The sequence below is a fragment of the Orycteropus afer genome, unplaced genomic scaffold (genome assembly GCF_000298275.1).
Source record: "Orycteropus afer afer isolate SDZICR_OR568_19922 unplaced genomic scaffold, OryAfe1.0 scaffold00105, whole genome shotgun sequence".
NCBI classification, from domain to species: domain Eukaryota; kingdom Metazoa; phylum Chordata; class Mammalia; order Tubulidentata; family Orycteropodidae; genus Orycteropus; species Orycteropus afer.
Genome location: NW_006921692.1, coordinates 2,572,890 through 2,590,717, shown reverse-complemented (window position 1 = coordinate 2,590,717; position 17,828 = coordinate 2,572,890). Strand labels below are relative to the sequence as shown.

General features: G+C 35.2%; 1 protein-coding gene across 1 annotated transcript in view; it reads left to right on the top strand.

Moving 5' to 3' along the window:
• ADGRV1 (adhesion G protein-coupled receptor V1) overlaps positions 1 to 17,828 on the top strand; it is a 947,781-nt gene that overhangs the window by 25,743 nt on the left and 904,210 nt on the right. Inside the window, exons 9-12 of the mRNA XM_007943393.1 lie at positions 9,317 to 9,493; positions 11,739 to 11,962; positions 16,702 to 16,828; positions 16,927 to 17,112. Coding sequence (XP_007941584.1) covers positions 9,317 to 9,493; positions 11,739 to 11,962; positions 16,702 to 16,828; positions 16,927 to 17,112 — 714 coding nt within the window. The remainder of the gene's footprint in view (positions 1 to 9,316; positions 9,494 to 11,738; positions 11,963 to 16,701; positions 16,829 to 16,926; positions 17,113 to 17,828) is intronic.

Here is a 17,828-nt window from a genome sequence, read left to right as displayed (position 1 = left end):
ATGCAGTGTCCCCTTGTTCTGTTTGAATGACAGCCTTCTGGTCTATGTACAGGTTTCTCATGAGTACAGTTAAGTGTTCTAGAATTCCCATTCTTCTCAATGTCAGCCATAGTTTGTTATGATCCATAAAATAGAATGCTTTTGCATAGTCAATAAAATACAAGTAAACATCATTCTGGTATTCTTTGGTTTGAGCCAAGTTCTGTCTGATATCAGCAATGATATCCCTCATTCCACGTCTTCTTCTGAATCCAGTTTGAATTTCTGGAAGTTCTCTGTCAATATACTGCTGCAACTATTTTTGAATTATCTTCAGTAAAAGTTTACTTGTGTGTGATATTAATGATATTGTTTGGTAATTTCCACATTCTGTCAGATCACCTTTCTTTGGAATGGGTACAAATATGGATCTCTTCCAGTTAGTTGGTCAGGTTATTGTTGTTTTTGTTGTTGTTGTGTGCCATCGAGTCGGACCTGACTCATAGTGACCCCTCCTTGGGTTTCCGAGACAGTATCACTGCGTAAGTCGATGTCCCCATTGGCTAAGTAGCTGTCTTCCAAATTTCTTGTCATAGCCATGTGAGTGCCTCCAGCACGAAATCCATTTGTTGAAACATCTCAGTGGGTACTCTGTCAATTCCTGGAGCCTTGTTTTTTGCCAGTTCTTTCAGCGCAGCTTTGACTTCTTCCTCCAATATTCTTGGTTTTTGATCATATGCCACCTCCTGAAATGAATGAACATCAATTCTTTTTGGTTCAATGATTCTTGTATACTTCCATCTTCCTTTGATGTTTCCTGCATCTTTCAACATTTTGCCCATAGAGTCTTTCAATATTGCAACTCGAGGCTTAAACTTTTTCTTCAGTTCTTTGAACTTGAGAAATGCCTATTGTGTTCTTTCCTTTTGGTTTTCCAACTCCAGGTCTTTGCACATTTCACTGTAATAATTGACTTTGTCTTCTCAAGCTGCTCTTTGAAATCTTCTGTTCAGCTCTTTTATCTTGTCATTTCTTCCATTTGCTTTAGCTACCTTGCCTAAGGCATTTGACTGCTAACCAGAAGGCTTGCGGATCAAACCCACCAGACACTCCTTGGAAGGTAGGTTGGGAAATGTACTTCTATAGTGATACTGCCTCGGAAACCTCAGGAGAAGTCACGACGGATTGGATCTGATTCAGCCGCAGTGCATTTTTGGTTTTTATTCAAGGCCAAGTTTCAGAGTCTCTTCTGACATCTGTTTGGGTCTTTTCTTCTTTCCTGTCTTTTTAATCACCTTTTGCTTTCTTTATGGATGATGTTCTTGATGTCATCTCACAATTTCTCTGGTTTTTGGTCATTGGTGTTCAATGCATCAAATCTGTTTTTTAGATGGTCTCTAAATTCAGGAGGGATATATTCAATTTCATATTTCGGCTCTTGTGGACTTAATTGTCTTCACCATTAACTTGCATGTGAGCAGTTGATGGTCTGTTCCACAATCAGCTCCTAGCCTTGTTTTGGCTGAAGATATTGAGCTTTTCCATTGTCTCCTGCCACAGATGTAGTCAATCTGATTCCTGTGTACGTCATGTCAAAGTGCATGTGTATAGGTGCCGTTTGTATTGTTGAAAAAAGGTATTTGCAATGAATAAGTTGTTGGTCTTGCAAAATTCATGCATGCGATCTCCAGTGTAATTTCTATCATCAAGGCTAAGTTTTCCAACTACTGGTGATTCTTCTTTGCTTCCAACTTTTGCATTCCAATTCTCAGTGATAATTAGCACATCTTGATTACATGTTCAGTCAATTTCAAACTGAAGAAGTTGATAAAAATCTTTAGTTTCCTTAATTTTGGCTTTGATGGTTGGTGCCTAAATTTGAATAATAGTAGTATTAACTGGCCTTCCTTGGAGGTGTATGGATATTATCCTATCACTAACAGCATTGTACTTCAGGACAGATCTTCAAACATTCTTTGTGATAATGAATGCTATGCCATTCCTCTTCAATTTGTCATTCCAAGCATAGTAGATCATATGGTTTTCTGATTCAAAATCGCCAAAACAGGCCCATTTCAGCTCACTAATGCCTAGGATATCAATTTTTATGCATTTCATTTAATTTTTGTCAACTTCCAATTTTCCTAGATTCATACTTTGTACATTCCATATTCCAACTATTAATGGATGTTTTCAGCTGTTTCTCCTCAGTTTGAGTCATGCCACATCAGCAAATGGAGATCCCAAAAGCTTTACTTTATCTATGTCATTAAGGTTGGTTCTACTCTGATGAGGCAGCTCTTTCCCACTTGTATTTTGAGTGCCTTCCGACCTAAGGGGCTCATCTTCTGGCACTGTATTGGACAATGTTTCAAGGCTTTTCAAAAAAATTTTCCAGTAATGTATCAGATAGTGTTTCTCTGCTAATCATAAGGTTTTCCCTAGCCAATTGTTTGAGAAGTGGATGGCTTCTTCCTTCTTCCAAGTCTATCTCAGTTGGGAAGCTCTGTTGAAATCTGTCCACCATTGACAACCCTCCTGTCATTTGAAACAGTGGTGGCACAGTTTCCAACCTCACAGCAACACATTGGCCACCACAATATGACAAACTGACAGTCAAGTTTGTCTTCCTTAGCTGTTCCAAACCTCTCTGCACTCCCCTTACCTGGATCTGGCTGCCATTGGCCCTGGCTTTCCCACTTCCTGCCTTGGTTGGGGGCTCTCTCCCTCCCCTTACCTGGATCCAGCCATGGTTCTCAGCCTGGCTTTCCCTACCTTGTTACTAGTGGAGGGAAATTCTGTTCTTCATTATTATGATTACTTTTTTATTGTGCTCCTTCCAAATGGAGAAAATTTTTTTCTTAATTAAAAAAAATTATACTGTGGTAAAATATATATAACAGAAATTTGCCATTTTAAATGTAAAATTTAGTGACATTAATTACATTCTTCATGTTATACAGTCATTACCACTACTTCCCAAAGGTTTTCATCACTACAGATGGAAACTCAGTCATTCTAAAGAACATTAACTCCCCACTCTCTATTTCCTAGGCACTGGTAACCACTAATGAAGTTTTGTCTTTACGTATTTGCCTAATCTAAATATATAAATGGGATCATATATTTGTTCTTTTGTGTCTGGCTTATTTCACTCAGCATAATGTTATCATGGTGCAACATTTCTCTTTATGACCGAATAGATTCTACTGTATTTGTATGCACATTTTGTTTATTCATCATTTGATGGACACTTAGGTTGTTTTTACCTTTTGGCAATTATGAATAGTGCTGCAGTGACATTGATGTATGAGTATCTGTTTGAGTTCTTGCTTTTAATTCTTTGGAGTATATTCCTAGGAATGGAATTGCTGGATCATATAGTAATTTTAATCAAAGTGTTAAATGGTTATTATTTTTACCTGCTCTTGAATTAGCTCCCGACTCATGATGATCTTATGTGTTACAGATTAGAACTGCTTCATCATGTTTTCTTGGCTATAATCTCTACAGATTAAATTGCCAGGTCTTTTCTTCCATGGGTGGATTCAAACAGCCAACCTTTGGGTTAGCAGCCAATAGTAAACTATGCAACTCAGGCTCCTATTAGTTTACAATTGAAAATTTATATAAAAAAAAAAAAAAGAAGAAGCCTAACTTAAACATTCTAGAAGATACTTGTTCCCTCATTTCCTAATATCCTATTCTCTAAATGAAACTGTTTGTTTTATTGTAGCCATATATATATATATATATACACACACACACATACACACATATATAATATTATAGACGTATTCCACAAAAACAAAACCAAGCTCACTGCCGTTGAGTTGATTTGACTCATATGACCCCCTCTTGGGTTTCTGAGGTGGTATTTCTATAGAAGTAGATTTCCCAATCTTCCTTCCAAGGAGTGGCTGATGGGTTTGAATCACCAGCCTTCTGGTTAGCAGTCAAATGCCTTAGGCACTACACCGTCAAAGCTCCCATATATGTGTTTTATCTGTATCTGTATCTGTAAAACAAAACCTGTTGTTGTTGTTGTTGTTATGTGCCATCGAGTCAAACCCAACTCATAGGGACCCCTCCTTGGGTTTCTGAGGCAGTATCATTACAGAAGTAGGATTGCCCAACCTTCTTTCCGAGGAGTGGCATAGGAGGAACAAAACATTTGTCAAGTCAGCATTTTTACATGTACAGTTGAGTGATATTGGTTATGTTCATCATGTTGCACAGCTATCACCACTATCTTTCTAAATATTTCCACCATTATTAACAGAAACTTAGTACCCCCTAAGCAAAGACTCCCTTTCCCCTTTCCTTTCCATCCCTGATAACCACTAAGAAACTTTGTTCTCTATGCATTTGCCTGTTTTACACAGATGAGACCATAAAATATTTATCCTTTTGTGACTTATTTCACACAGTGTAATATTTTCAAATGGGAAAATTTTGATATAATGCATACTTTTGTCTTGAGGTAACTAACTCTCTGGAGAACTTTTGAGTTTTTCTTCTTGGGGTGATGGGTATATGGAACATAGATTGTGTTCATTTCCTCCTGCAGCTTGTGAAATGCACTCATGAGATAACTAGCCAGTTGGTAGTAGATCTGGATCAGTAAAGTGGAATAGAGAAAGTGGTCAAGACCATGGCCATGGCATTGGTGAGCAAGCAGTTAAAACAAGTAGAGTGCTGCGACCTGAACACATTTAGAGATATGCTTAGAAACTTAACAAAAATAATTATTTAAGCTTAGCCTTCTGCGAAAGTTTGTCATAACTTGTTTGTCCTTTAAGTTGTTCTTACTAGTATGAAAATGCATACTAATTTCAGCACTTCTCAATTAGGGTAGCATTTCCCAAACTGGGAAATTTATAAGAATTTGTTGTCTGAAGTTGCAGAATTTAATGGAGGTTTTCTGTTTTATTTTGGGTTGTGTGCCGTGCTCTCTGTCTTTTCTGCTGTTGGTGTCCCCTGGAATCGGCATTCTCATTACTATGTGTGTAAGGTTTTTGTTCCTACTATCTCAGTGTTCAGTTCTCTCTTCTTTCTGTCTCCATTCTCTTATAGACAACAACTCACATGAAAACCAAACTGAATTATTAAAATAAGTGAAATGAGGCAAAGATTTTACACAGTTGCTTTTGCTTTCACAAAGGACTTGGCAATCTGGCATTTATGTACATAGATTTGAGGATTGATGATGCAGAAATGTTGCTTTCGACTATAGAAAACTACTTTTCTGGCTTTTGACTATAGAAAACTACTTTTCTGTTTCCATTCTAGCTTCCAATTTATCTTGTTATTTCAAAACTTTGTTTTTACTGTGGGTAGAGATCCATATATATATATATGCTTACATCAATAGCCTGTATATTAAACTCTTAGTGTTTTAAAAACTTCCAAATCTCTCTACCGAAGTGTTTATGAAAAAGCCTTATGTAAACAAATTCTTATTAAGAATCTTCTATAGGTCAGATATAATCCTAGTCCTTTACTGTCCAAACCCACTGCCATCGAGTCAATTCCAACTCATGGCAACCCTCCAGGGCAGAGTAGAACTGCCCCATAGCGTTTCTAAGGCTGTAAATCATTACAGAAGCTGACTGTCTCATTTTTCTTCTGCAGATCAGCTGGTGGGTTCGAATTGCCAAACTTTTGGTTGGTAGGCAAATGCTTCAACCATTATGTCACCTGTGTTCCTTCTTTTACTCTCCGCATCCTATAGATCATGACAGGATTTGTTTTTGATAACTTTGAAAACTAAGGAAAAACTTGAAGAAGCATGTACTATTTGAATATTGGTGATCCAGACTGTCAGAAAGCTGTTTATACCACTAATTCAAGACTTAATTCTTTATGTAACTCTGAATTGAGTAAAATAAAAATAAAATGTGTTGCAGTGCAGACAGTTAATTTAACACTTGTTAAGGGGAAAAAAAAGGCATGATTAGTTACTGACATAATTCTTTGAGATTGAAGACAGCTGGCTTGAATTAGCAGGTTGTGTAGTTTGTATCGTACATAATGGATGAGCACCACAAGAATAGGACCCATCAGACTCTGCGTGGAAAGCTGAATGAAACTGAAGAAAGGAGAATCTGAGACATGAGTGCCTCGTTCTGTAGAAACCCTCTTGGTTAAATACATTAGTCTGAGATACGACTTCTGGCAGGCATGGAGTTACTAATGTGCCGTCCCTGTTGCAAACTATCTGAAAGCAAAGAACGACTCTTCATAAATGGAGCAGTTTGATTTACCAGATGCTTAAGAAACCTGATAAAAAAGGCTTAGAGACTAGGAAATAAGGCATGTAAAATTAGCATTTTCCTTTTGAGCAGTTCATTTCTTAGCTTTCTATATATTTTTTATTTTTATTATTCAAAATTAACATATCTATAATTAATTCTGTAGTTTTTTGATGAAAGTAATTTTGAAGAAAATTTTCTGCTTTTTTTTTAGTAAAATTCTATTGAGTTTCTTTCCTTGATATTTTAAATAGTATTATCAGTTTTACTCTTTATAGTCATACAGACATAGAATGTTTATTCATAAACATATACTTACAAACAAGATCACTATGGAATCACATGTCTTACTGTACTTGGCTTAGTCTTCATATCAGTATTTTACAACACTGGTCAGTCTATACCTTTTTGTATTTTACTTAAATATTTACCAAATGTGGATATTTTCATTCCTTTCTTTTTGATAGGATTCTCAAATCAAAGTGTGTGACATTTTAAAAAGGCATGTAGCTTTTGCCCTTTAAAATGTATATTGTTTGTCACAGAATGTGAGAGTATATAGGTGGTCAGTATCATCAGTTTATGTCCATTTTTGAAAAATTAACTTAAATCACAAGTCTCTATTGGTGATTACTTAGTGGCATCATTTCCACATTACAGAGACTAACAGAGGACCCAGAAGGGTGGGAGATCCACGATGCTCATTAAGTTTAAAATTGTTTTTTTAACTTAAAATCCCCATGGGTTTTGCAGCCCTATGATTGGTTTTCTATTCCTGAACTCAAGTGAAAGTCATAGCAATGGATTTTATACTTACAACTTTTCAGAGGTTGAAACTTTCTGATATATCAGTAGAGCTCAGTTTGTGTTGCAGAAATTACTCAGCAAACACTGTGCATTTGCTGCCTTCTCAGGTCTGTGTAATGTAATAGGAAAAAGAGAAGAAAAGAGCATGGCCACTGCAAAGCTCTACAGCTGTGTGTTAAGTAAAAGTCTGGAACCCATAAAATGAGGATAAGCAAACTATATCAAAACCAATTGTCATTGCATTGAATCTGACTTACAGCAACCTCATTTTAACCACCCATGGACTCCAAACAAGCAATATATGAACTATATAATTAAATTTTAGGTTTAGCAATGATAGCAGTAGTTCAGAAAGAGGTGTAGAATAAAGAGCACTGGAAAATACAACAAAATTTTTATGAAAGAGGAGAAAAATTGATTTGGTCTTTAAGGGTGGGTGCATTTTGTATTTGTGAGAAGATGGAAGGAGGACATTGCAGATGAGGAAAACACCATGAAAAGTTTCTATGGTGGTCATGTTTCTCATTACAGTGACACTATCTGGTAGCACAGTGTGGTAGTTCAGTTTGTATGTCAACTTGGCTGGGCCTGGTTGAGTGGCTGGGCAGCTGGTGGTAGTTATTCTCCATGATGAGACTGGCAGTCGACTCCATGGCGGGATCTACCACAAGCAGCTGAGTAGCTGCCTTTGGGAAGTGGTCTCATTCCTGTATATAAGGAGAAGCCTTGGGGATAGTCTCTAGCTTATGGCACCTTGAACCCTGCATGTAGCTGTGTCATTGTTCAGCAGCCTGCCATGCTCTGCTGACCTTGAGACTTACAATGGACTTGAATCAATGGCCTGCCATGTGATTTGGTAATATTGGGAATGTGCCTTTTTACCTGTCAACCTTGGGTTTGTCAGCTTCAGCCGCCAGCAGCTGTCTGAGGGAAGAAAAGCCTCTAGGTCCAGTGGGCTGGGAGCAGGAGGCAGAGCAGGACCCCAAGGTTGAGGGGCTTTCACCCAGCCCCTAGAGCCTGGCACTTTGAACTTGGACTTGAAGCCTCCAAATTGTAAGAATAAACTCCTATTTGTTAAGGCCATCCCATTTGTGGCATATTTCTTGTCAGAGTGGCACTAGGTAACCACAACACGCAGTGACTAAGGCATCTGACTGCTAACCAGAGGGTTGGTGGTTCAAACCCACAAGCTAGTCCATAAAAGCAAGACTGGGCAATCTACTTCTGTAAAGATTTACCACTTGGAAACCCAATGGGGGTTGTTATGCACTGGAATCGACTCAATGACAGTGGGTTTTTTTCCATTTATTAATATATGTATTGTATTTCTTGAAACGTTGTTGTTGTTGTTGTTATGTGCCATCGAGTCGGCCCCGACTCATAGCGACCCCTCCTTGGGTTTTCGAGGCAGTATCACTACAGAAGTAGGATTGCCCAACAGATACAGACATATTAAATTATAATTTGGAGTCCTGAATGGTCTTCTGATATTTTATTTTCTCTGGCAGAGTAGGGGAATGAGTGATTGATTGGATGTTTTGGAGCAGTAGATGACTGGAATGAAATGTATGGCCAGTTCTCTGATATTTGACTTTAAGCTCAACATAGTTAGATTTAGGCAACAAGGATGAAACGCAGACGGTGGAAGTGGTGATTGTCGTGATGGGCCATGGAACAGAGGTAGAAATCACCATTTTGGGCATCTATCTGTAGGATTGGCCAATGCACCTTAAGTGTGGACACCATCTGTCTGTCAGTGTGGGCTTGTTTGTTGCTACAATGCTGAACAGCTTTCTGTGCAGTTTTCAGACTAAGACTAGGAAGAAGACCCTGGCAATGTACTTCTGAAAAACAGCCAATGAAAACTCTATGGATCACGTTTGTTTGATCTTTTGCATCGGTCACCATGAGTTAAAAGCCAGCAACATGACATCTATAGAGCTTATTTGTGACACTCCTGTAATGTCAAGTTGACAGCTGGTAATAAGGATTTCAAATTTGAAGAAATGATACAGATATTATGGGATAGGGGCATAAATTTATCAGATAAAGAATTAAAAGAACCCTGGAAAATAATAATATCTGAGGCGCAGAAGGAGCTCAAAAAGCCAATGCAGGAAATTGGTAAGGGATGATGAATGAGGCAGGAGGAGAATTAAGTTAATTGATTGGTGACCATTACCCGTGTTTATTTTGTCATCTTATGCTATTAAGGCTTTTTAATATTAAAATTTCTATTCTGATTTTTAATGTTTTTCTTTATTTGTTTATTATAGTTGGAAAATGTGGAATTGGTGAACATAATTCCCCCAATCCCACCTATAAGTCCTAGATTTGGAAAAATCCAAAATATTTCTTTACTGGTTACTCCAGACATTGCAAATGGAGAAATCGGCTTTACTGGCTTTCTTCCTATCATTCTGCATGAACCAGAAGATTCTCTGGCTGAAGTGGTAAGTAGGCTTTTTCTTATTGTTGGGCCTAATGAGTTTGAAGTTATGTACAGACGTTATCTTCCTATACAGTTAGCATATAGAGTTAACAAATTTTGAAAACCTTCCCCATTTACAACAAGCCTTGAATATATAATTTGACATAAGTAACTGATGAGTGTGATTTCCATCATCCTTTGCCATATTAAATGGAATAAAATTAGAATTAATTATGTAAAGTGAGTGTAGGATATTTTGATAGGGCTGCATTTTGTAATGCTATGCTATTTGACATAGCAATAGCCAAAAAGAATTTGCTTTTTAATGACCATTTCAGGTACCATAGGCACCCTTGACCTACTCCATCTCTGAGCGTTCCCTGTGAATGCCATGGTAGGACTAGGGTGGCTGCCTTGTGCTGTATACTTGGTGGTAGAGGTGGTGGTAGTAAATTTATGGAGTGCTGAATCTTAGGAATTTTCCATTATATATATGTACATATTTGTATATTTCTATATATACATAGATACGTACACACATACGTGCATATTAAAAGCATATGCACATATATAAGGCCTGCCTGCCCCTCCCACCCATACATTTTGTTGTTGTTGTAATGGTTGAATAGTTCCAAGCTTCTACTGGTCTTTAGTCTCACAATCTGTCCTCATGACCCTCTCCAGGTTTGTTACACTTAGATGTGGTTTAAATTGGGTTGAAGGTCAGATCAGGAATATGGAGGGTTGTTTTTGTTATTAAAGCATCATGTAAAAATATGGTGACTGCAACTTCCTTAGTTTTCATACTTGATTCTATGAATGAACAAAGTAGCTTCAGTTTTTAAGATGTCTATGATTTTTTAAGGAGCTCTGGTAGCATAGTGCCTAAAGCACTTGACTGTTAACCAGAAGGCTGGCGGTTCAAATCCACCAGCCACTCCTCTGAAGGAAGGTTGGGCAATCTACTTCCGTAGTGTTACCGCCTCGGAAACCCAAGGAGGGGTCGCTATGAGTCAGGTCTAACAGGATGGCACAGAACAACAACAACAACATGATTTTTTAAATGTTTTTCTTAATATATTGTTTTCTGCTATGTTAGGAGAGAATTCATTTTCTTTTTTTCCTAAAGAGAGTGGATTGCTTTTATTTGTTTATCTTACAAAGCTGTAAATTTACACTTTCCTATTTTTCCCTTGAGAGAAATTAGTGTTTAGGGAATGTTTTGGGCTCCATGTTTTGGCTGGTCTGCTGTTACTTTTTTGAATTTGCTTTGAATGTTACTTTACTCACTAGTTGCAGGCCCTGACCATTGCCCTCACCATTAATGGTGAGAATGTCTTCTATTGTTTTAGGACAGGATATGTGAAAGGGCAAAGAGTGAAGAGGATACCTCTCTTAAGAGCTTAAAAAAGTAGCATATCACTGCCATTAAATATTCATTCATATTCCTTGTTTGAAAGTGCCTATTGTAATCAGCAGTAATTCTTTTCATTATATAGACTTAAAATGTACTACTCTTGAATGAAAGTATAAACTACAGTGTGTTTTCATACTTATTGATAATAGCTTTCATTATTTAGCTCATACTATGGAAAGATCCTGTCCTATATGCTTTACTTAAATGATTTCTCATACCACAAACTTAGAAAATAGGAACGATTAGCTTCATTTTACAAGAGGAAATTTAGTTCCAAGAGATTAAGTCATTTACCCAAGGTAACTCAGAATCATGATTTGAGTATCTTATTTTCTTTTGGTTTCTACTATATTTATTTGATTGGATAGAAAATAATTTTTACTTTGCCCCCATCACTTAGGGATGTATTTTATATTACATGTCATTTTAAGTTTTAATAAATAATTTTTCAGCTTGTGTGGTCACATTTATTGATTAATGTAATTTCTTTTTGTAGAATCTCTCATGGAAATTTATTGGTTAATTAATTTATAAACTTGTTCATTGTTTTTCAGATTATTTTACTCTTAAATTATTTAACTTTTTATTGAGACAAATCTCTGGATAGGCACATTTTTAGATGTGGATAATTTTGTAGATAAATTTGATTAGCAAAACTAATGATATCTAAATTATTTTCATGTTTAAAAAGACTTGTTCAATTACATTTTTAATGTCATTTCACATTGCACTTCTCTACATAGAATACATGAAATAACAACATGTGCTTGCACTAAATGCAATGATTATATAATTTGGTAAGCATATATTTCAGAAAAAAAATGTTCTTTTTCTTTTTTTTTTAAATAAGATATACATTCCTTTACATCGGGATGGAACAGATGGGCAGGCTACTGTCTATTGGAGTTTGAAGCCCTCTGGTTTTAATTCAAAAGCAGTGACCCTGGATGATATAGGTCCCTTTAATGGCTCTGTTGTGTTTTTATCTGGGCAAAGTGACACAACAATCAACATTACCGTCAAAGGTGATGACATACCGGAAATGAATGAAACCCTAACACTTTCTCTAGACAGGTAATAACACCTTCAGATAACGTTTAGCAATATTTTCATGTTCATATTTTTCTTACATAATTTTGCTTTTTGTATTCATTCTTTTCTCCATATAATGTTGAGAAAAATCAAGTAGATAATGTTATGCTGGCCTTCTGACTTTTTTGTTATTTATTGATGGTTAGTTTAGACTGATTATTATTATATTTTTCAGAGAAATTTTACTCTGCTGTTTATTGTGAAGAAGCATTACAAAGAGTATGTGGGAAGTATCAGATAACTTTGAAGCATAGCTAATATGTTGTTGCCGTACTAAAAAAAAAAATAGGCAACAACAGATCTAAAATGTTAAGTTAACCAAACAGCTTTTGGCTTCATTTTCAATAAAGGGGAGGATTAGAGGTTTTGAGTGAGTGAAAATAAATCTTTAATCTTCACATAATGAAATTCTCTTTCTTTACATAGAATGCAAGCATTAAATAATAATTTTCAGAGAATCAAAAATAATACAATTTAAGTGGTATTTTTTCTGCAATAAAGATTTAGTTAGCATGCCTCAGTGGGTAATTTGTATTAAGAAAAGATTGTATTCTCTCAAATTTTTTTTTCCAGTAAATGAAAAAATCCTTTCTAAGAATGAAAAAATAAATACTATGTTTAATTGATGAATTGATGCTAATGAATGCTTTTGTTTTTTAAATCAAAAGCAAACTATTCTCCTAAAAGCACTTTAAAAGTTGAGAGTTAGGGAAGATTGTTGTGACTTGAATGCTTTCTTTAAAATCTGTATTTTAAAAAGTAAATATCACAAATTAATCCAATAAATGATATTTTAGACCATGTTATTTACAATAAGTAGTAATAATCATTTTATATAGCTTATGTTCCTCTCTGTATTTTATTATCAACCTCCTGGCTTCTTTGTAGATACTTTGTCTCAACACACTTAAGGTTTTAGTACAACCTTTCTTTTACCACTCAAACTCGAGAGGGATACAGCTTTAAAAATCTGATGGAATAATATAGAATATAGGAAGCAATTTATTTAATGCCCACTATTAATTTTCTTTGCTTTGTGAACCATATATTGTATTTACTTACTTTCTTACTTAAAAAAAAAAGCACAAAAACAAAACAAGCAAATTAAGAAAAACAAGTCAAATAACATACAGTTTTTTCAACAACCTTGGAAAAAAAAAAGAATAGTGATTATAATCTAAAACTATAGTAATCCATAAAATTTATAAGGTCAGTTGAGAGTTTCTCCTTGGAACTAAATATTTAAAGATTTAAATAAATTTTAAAAAAAGCCCTCAAATTTAAATACCTCTGAAAATTCATGGTGGCTCTTCTTTGTAATCACATGTTTTCATAACAGTCATATTTGAACCTATGGAAATATAAGTTTAATTAAATGCATTTTTAAGTATTCTATTTCTTACTTTTTTTCCCTCTCTCCTTTGGATTGAAACAGTAAAAAAGTAAATCTAAATCATGGGATAAAGAACTTTAGAAATTAATGATTCCTCTAGAGCATACTTATATTATTGCAATGTGTCTGAGCAAGAATGAGCCAATTATGTTTGAGTGTTTCTAAGACATATTTAGTTAAATAAAATATGAGAATAAAATCTATGATTTCAAATAACATGTTGTTTATCAAAATCATCCCAGTGTTGCTAATTTTAATAAAATGAAAATGAAAGAATGAATAAGTGATAGTAAATTGTTATTGCAACAATATTGCAACAAAATAATTAATACTTTATTGTGATAGAGTTAGAAATTTTCTCTTAATGTCAAATTCAAGTTCTCTAGTTTTCAACTGTATATAGATAAAAGTTGTCCTGGTACTAAGCAATTCATGATGCTCTCAATATCATACTAGTTAAACATATTTTGTTGTTTAATTTTCCCCAAGGTGGAAACAATTTCATAATGCCATTTTATTTCAGATAATATATGAGATATATAACTCCATGTTTCTAAAGGTGTATTTGACTTTAAAAATGGAGCACAATGGCTCTACATTTCGACATTTTCAAAGTTGTTTGAAAATGAAATAAATTGGGGTTTAGAAAAATTTTCAGATTTCTTGATATAAAATTGTATTTAAGTAATATCTGTTATTATTAAAGCACATAAAGATATTTTATAGCAAATGCTGAAAGGTATATATTTCTCTGATTTGTAAAGTTTTATTTATTCTAAGTCAAAGACAACAGGCATTGAATCTGAGGACTGAGCTTTTTATTTTTTTTAAATCTAATTAAAGCTACCAAGCAATTATAAATAGGGCTGAATGAAATTTGCTCAGCTGCTGCGGCTTATGAGTATGTACAGTGCTTGGCAGGCACAAACGCCTAGGAGGAGGCCTGGAAAGGAATGTCTTGAATGAGTTTTAACATGCTGGCTGGCCATGGGGTCATCTTCTGTAAGTGGGAATTGCTGAACCCTTTGCTAGCAATTGTTAATAGCAAAGTACTAGTGTGCAGAGTTCCCATAAAGTGAACATTGCTAATGCTTGGGAAAAAAAAGAAGGGCTTTCTTTAGCTTTGTTTTACCCTGCCATTCTAAATTTCTTAGCAGTATTAGTGAGATTTTGGCAAATGGTGCCCTGTCTTTTTTTTTTTTTCCCCCTCCCACACTTCTTTCTGTGTTGGCAGGGTAGAAACAGAAAGGTTTGTGGTGTATTTTGGGTAAGTGTACAAAATATCACCTTGTTTTTGATTATACAGCATTTTGCTTTGCAAGTGATTGTTTTGGACAAGGCTGCCTTTCTGCATGACCCACGTCTTTGAGTGATTTTGTTTGTGCGTCTGCCTGTGCATGCCTTGTGTGTAGTTTCATTTTCTAATGATAATGGGGCATATATGAAGGTTTTATTTTTGTCCTAAGAGTTTTAAATTAAGTGTTTAGAATATCCGATAAAAAGTTTTAAGTATTATTGCAACTATATTTTTACATTGTAATTTGTACACTACAAAGCATGTATTGTAGCTATGTTTTGAAGAACTTAAAATTTGAACTGTTTTTATAGTTTACACCTAACCTAGACAATAAGGATTGTGTTTAGCTTTTGAAATTCTTCCACAAGATCTTTTATGAATCCTGTGGTTTGTTTAATAATCAATAGTCTCATCCTTCCCATTGGTTTTCTGAGAGCATCTCAGCATTTTCTTGCCTACATCGTCTCAGATGTATACAGACCTTCCAAAACTTGCCTTTTCCCATAGTATGGCATATTTCAAGAAAGTCTAAAACTAAATTTGTTTATGTAATGCTCAGAATAGACTTTTATATTCTGATCTATTTTTTCTTGTCTTTTAGTGTATATGGACATGAAACATTTTAATTAGTGAAAATATTAATTTCAATGAAATATGGGCATGTTTGCTATGAAAACCATATGACTTCATCAACAATAGGATAAATATTATTTGGACTCTCTCTTCTGTGGCTCCCAGCATGCTGAGTACTGGTTGTCAGATTTCCAACAGCTAGGGAAGGGTATTAGTTCAGATTCCCTATTACATAGGAAGTGAGCTGTGCTTTCTACATTGTGGCTTCATTGCAATTTTGAGGTCTGATCATAAGTACTCTTTGGTTCAATAGAAAATGACATTTGGAAAGGTTTAGAGCATCTTGCAGGACTGAGAATTCTCAAAGAGCCTGCTGGCTTTTAAACCTTCAGAGCCTTGCAATCCAAGTCTCTTTGATCATTCTAATTATACTCTGTGCATAAAAACCAGAAAGGAAAGAAAAACATCTTGTTTTCATATGTTCTTTTGAGGTATGTATAAGCATTGTTATAACATGCCATACATCTCAGATCCATTCTACTTAGTTTTTTTTCTCATATGTCCTATGTTTCCTTTTATTCTGAAAAAACAAAACAAACAAACAAAAAAAACATGGGGTTAAAATTTAGGTAAACATAAAAGTATTTTAAAGAACAGAATATTTCTAAAATCTAGTCATAATATATTTTCAATCAGTTTGGCTTGCTTTAATCCATGCAGTTATACAACTTCTGTGTCCAGCTAGTATCTTAAGCAATGAACTTTTTTAAATAAATTGAAGGGAATGTAAAGTTAAATTGCAATTTTCTTTAAATATATATCTCTAAATTTTACAAATTAAAATTTTCTTATACTATGGAAACAAAGGGAGCTCTGGTAGCGTAGTGCCTAAAGCACTGGACTGCTAACCCGAGGGCTGGCGGTTCAAACCCAGCAGCCACTCCTCGGAAGGAAGTTTGGGCAATCTAATTCCGTAGTGATACTGCCTCAGAAACCCAAGGAGGGGTCGCTATGAGTCGGGTCCAACTCGACGGCACATAACAACAACAACAACATGGAAACAAATCTGTAAAGTAGGATACTTCATACAAAATAAAATATACTACACATCCAGCCTTTGATTGCTATATTCTTGATGTACATATGCAGAGTCTGGTTTCAGTCAAAGAAAAAAAGTTAGAAATGTTATAAATAGTGCCATAACTCTCTGCCATAGTGTCGCATCTGATCCATAGCGACCCCTCCATGGGTTTCCTAGGCGGTATCACTATGGAAGTAAATTGCCCAGTTTTCCTTCTGAGGAGTGGCTGGTGGGTTTGAACTGCCAGCCTTCTAGTTAGCAGTCAAATGTCTAAGGCAGTACACCACCAGAGCTCCTAAATAGTGCCACAGAAGCTTGGAAAATTTAAAAATAAAACTGTAGGTAGCTGGTAACTTTTCTCCCTCTGACTTCTCCAGGGTCAGTGTAGAAAATCAAGTGTTGAAATCTGGATATACTAGCAGGAATCTAATTATTTTGGAAAATGATGATCCTGGGGGAGTGTTTGAATTTTCTCCTGCTTCTAGGGGACCCTATGTTATCAATGTAAGTATGAAAGAAGCACAGTCCATCTTTGCTTACAACTTCAGGAGAATGACATGGAAAAGTACTTGACTGTTTGTGAATTTTTGTTTTCTCTTAAGGAAGGAGAATCTGTAGAGCTCCACATTGTCCGATCCAGGGGGGCTCTTGTGAAGCAGTTTCTACACTATCGAGTAGAGCCAAGAGATAGCAATGAATTCTATGGAAACATGGGGATACTCGAATTTAAACCTGGGGAGAGAGAGATAGTAATCACCTTGCTAACAAGATTGGATGGGATACCAGAGGTATGGGCTCTTATTTTTACCTTGTGCTTTTCCTTGCTGATGATTGATGTTATCTAGCATATTATGAATATAAACATTTTGTACATTGGTGAAGAGGCACAAAAGGAAGTGGGCAAAAAAGGATCAAGCAGTACTTGTGTGTGGGAAAACAAGCCAATAAAAGAGAAAAGGTAAGACTGATTCAAATTTAAATGATGTATTTTTGGCTTACATACAAAAATATCAAACAATATTCATCTTTTTTCACTTGTTAGTTAAGCTTTATTTTATGTAATTTCTATTGGCTGTATTTTTAATGATATGGTTTTGGACTGAAGAACCTTTTGCTGTAAAATTTTTAAAGGAAGTAATTTTGATTCATATTAATGGAACCAAGGATAGTTCCATTATGCTTACACACTAATGTATATGTAGCTTTTAAATTTATTGTATTTTATTTTCTCATTAGTTTAACTGACTGGACCTTACTTTAAATGACTGGAACCATCTGAGATATTATTATTTTAGTATTGCCATGTTTTATTTTTTCTCTTTTTGGACAATGTATAGGTGTGTTTGTTACCTTTTATTTTATTTTATTTTATTTATTGTGATTTGGGTGAAGATTGACAGAGTGAATTCACTTTCCATATAGCAGTTCACATAAACTTTGTCTCATGTCATTCACCACAGTTTACAATGCAACAGCTCCCCTCCCACTTCCTCCCCATAGTTAC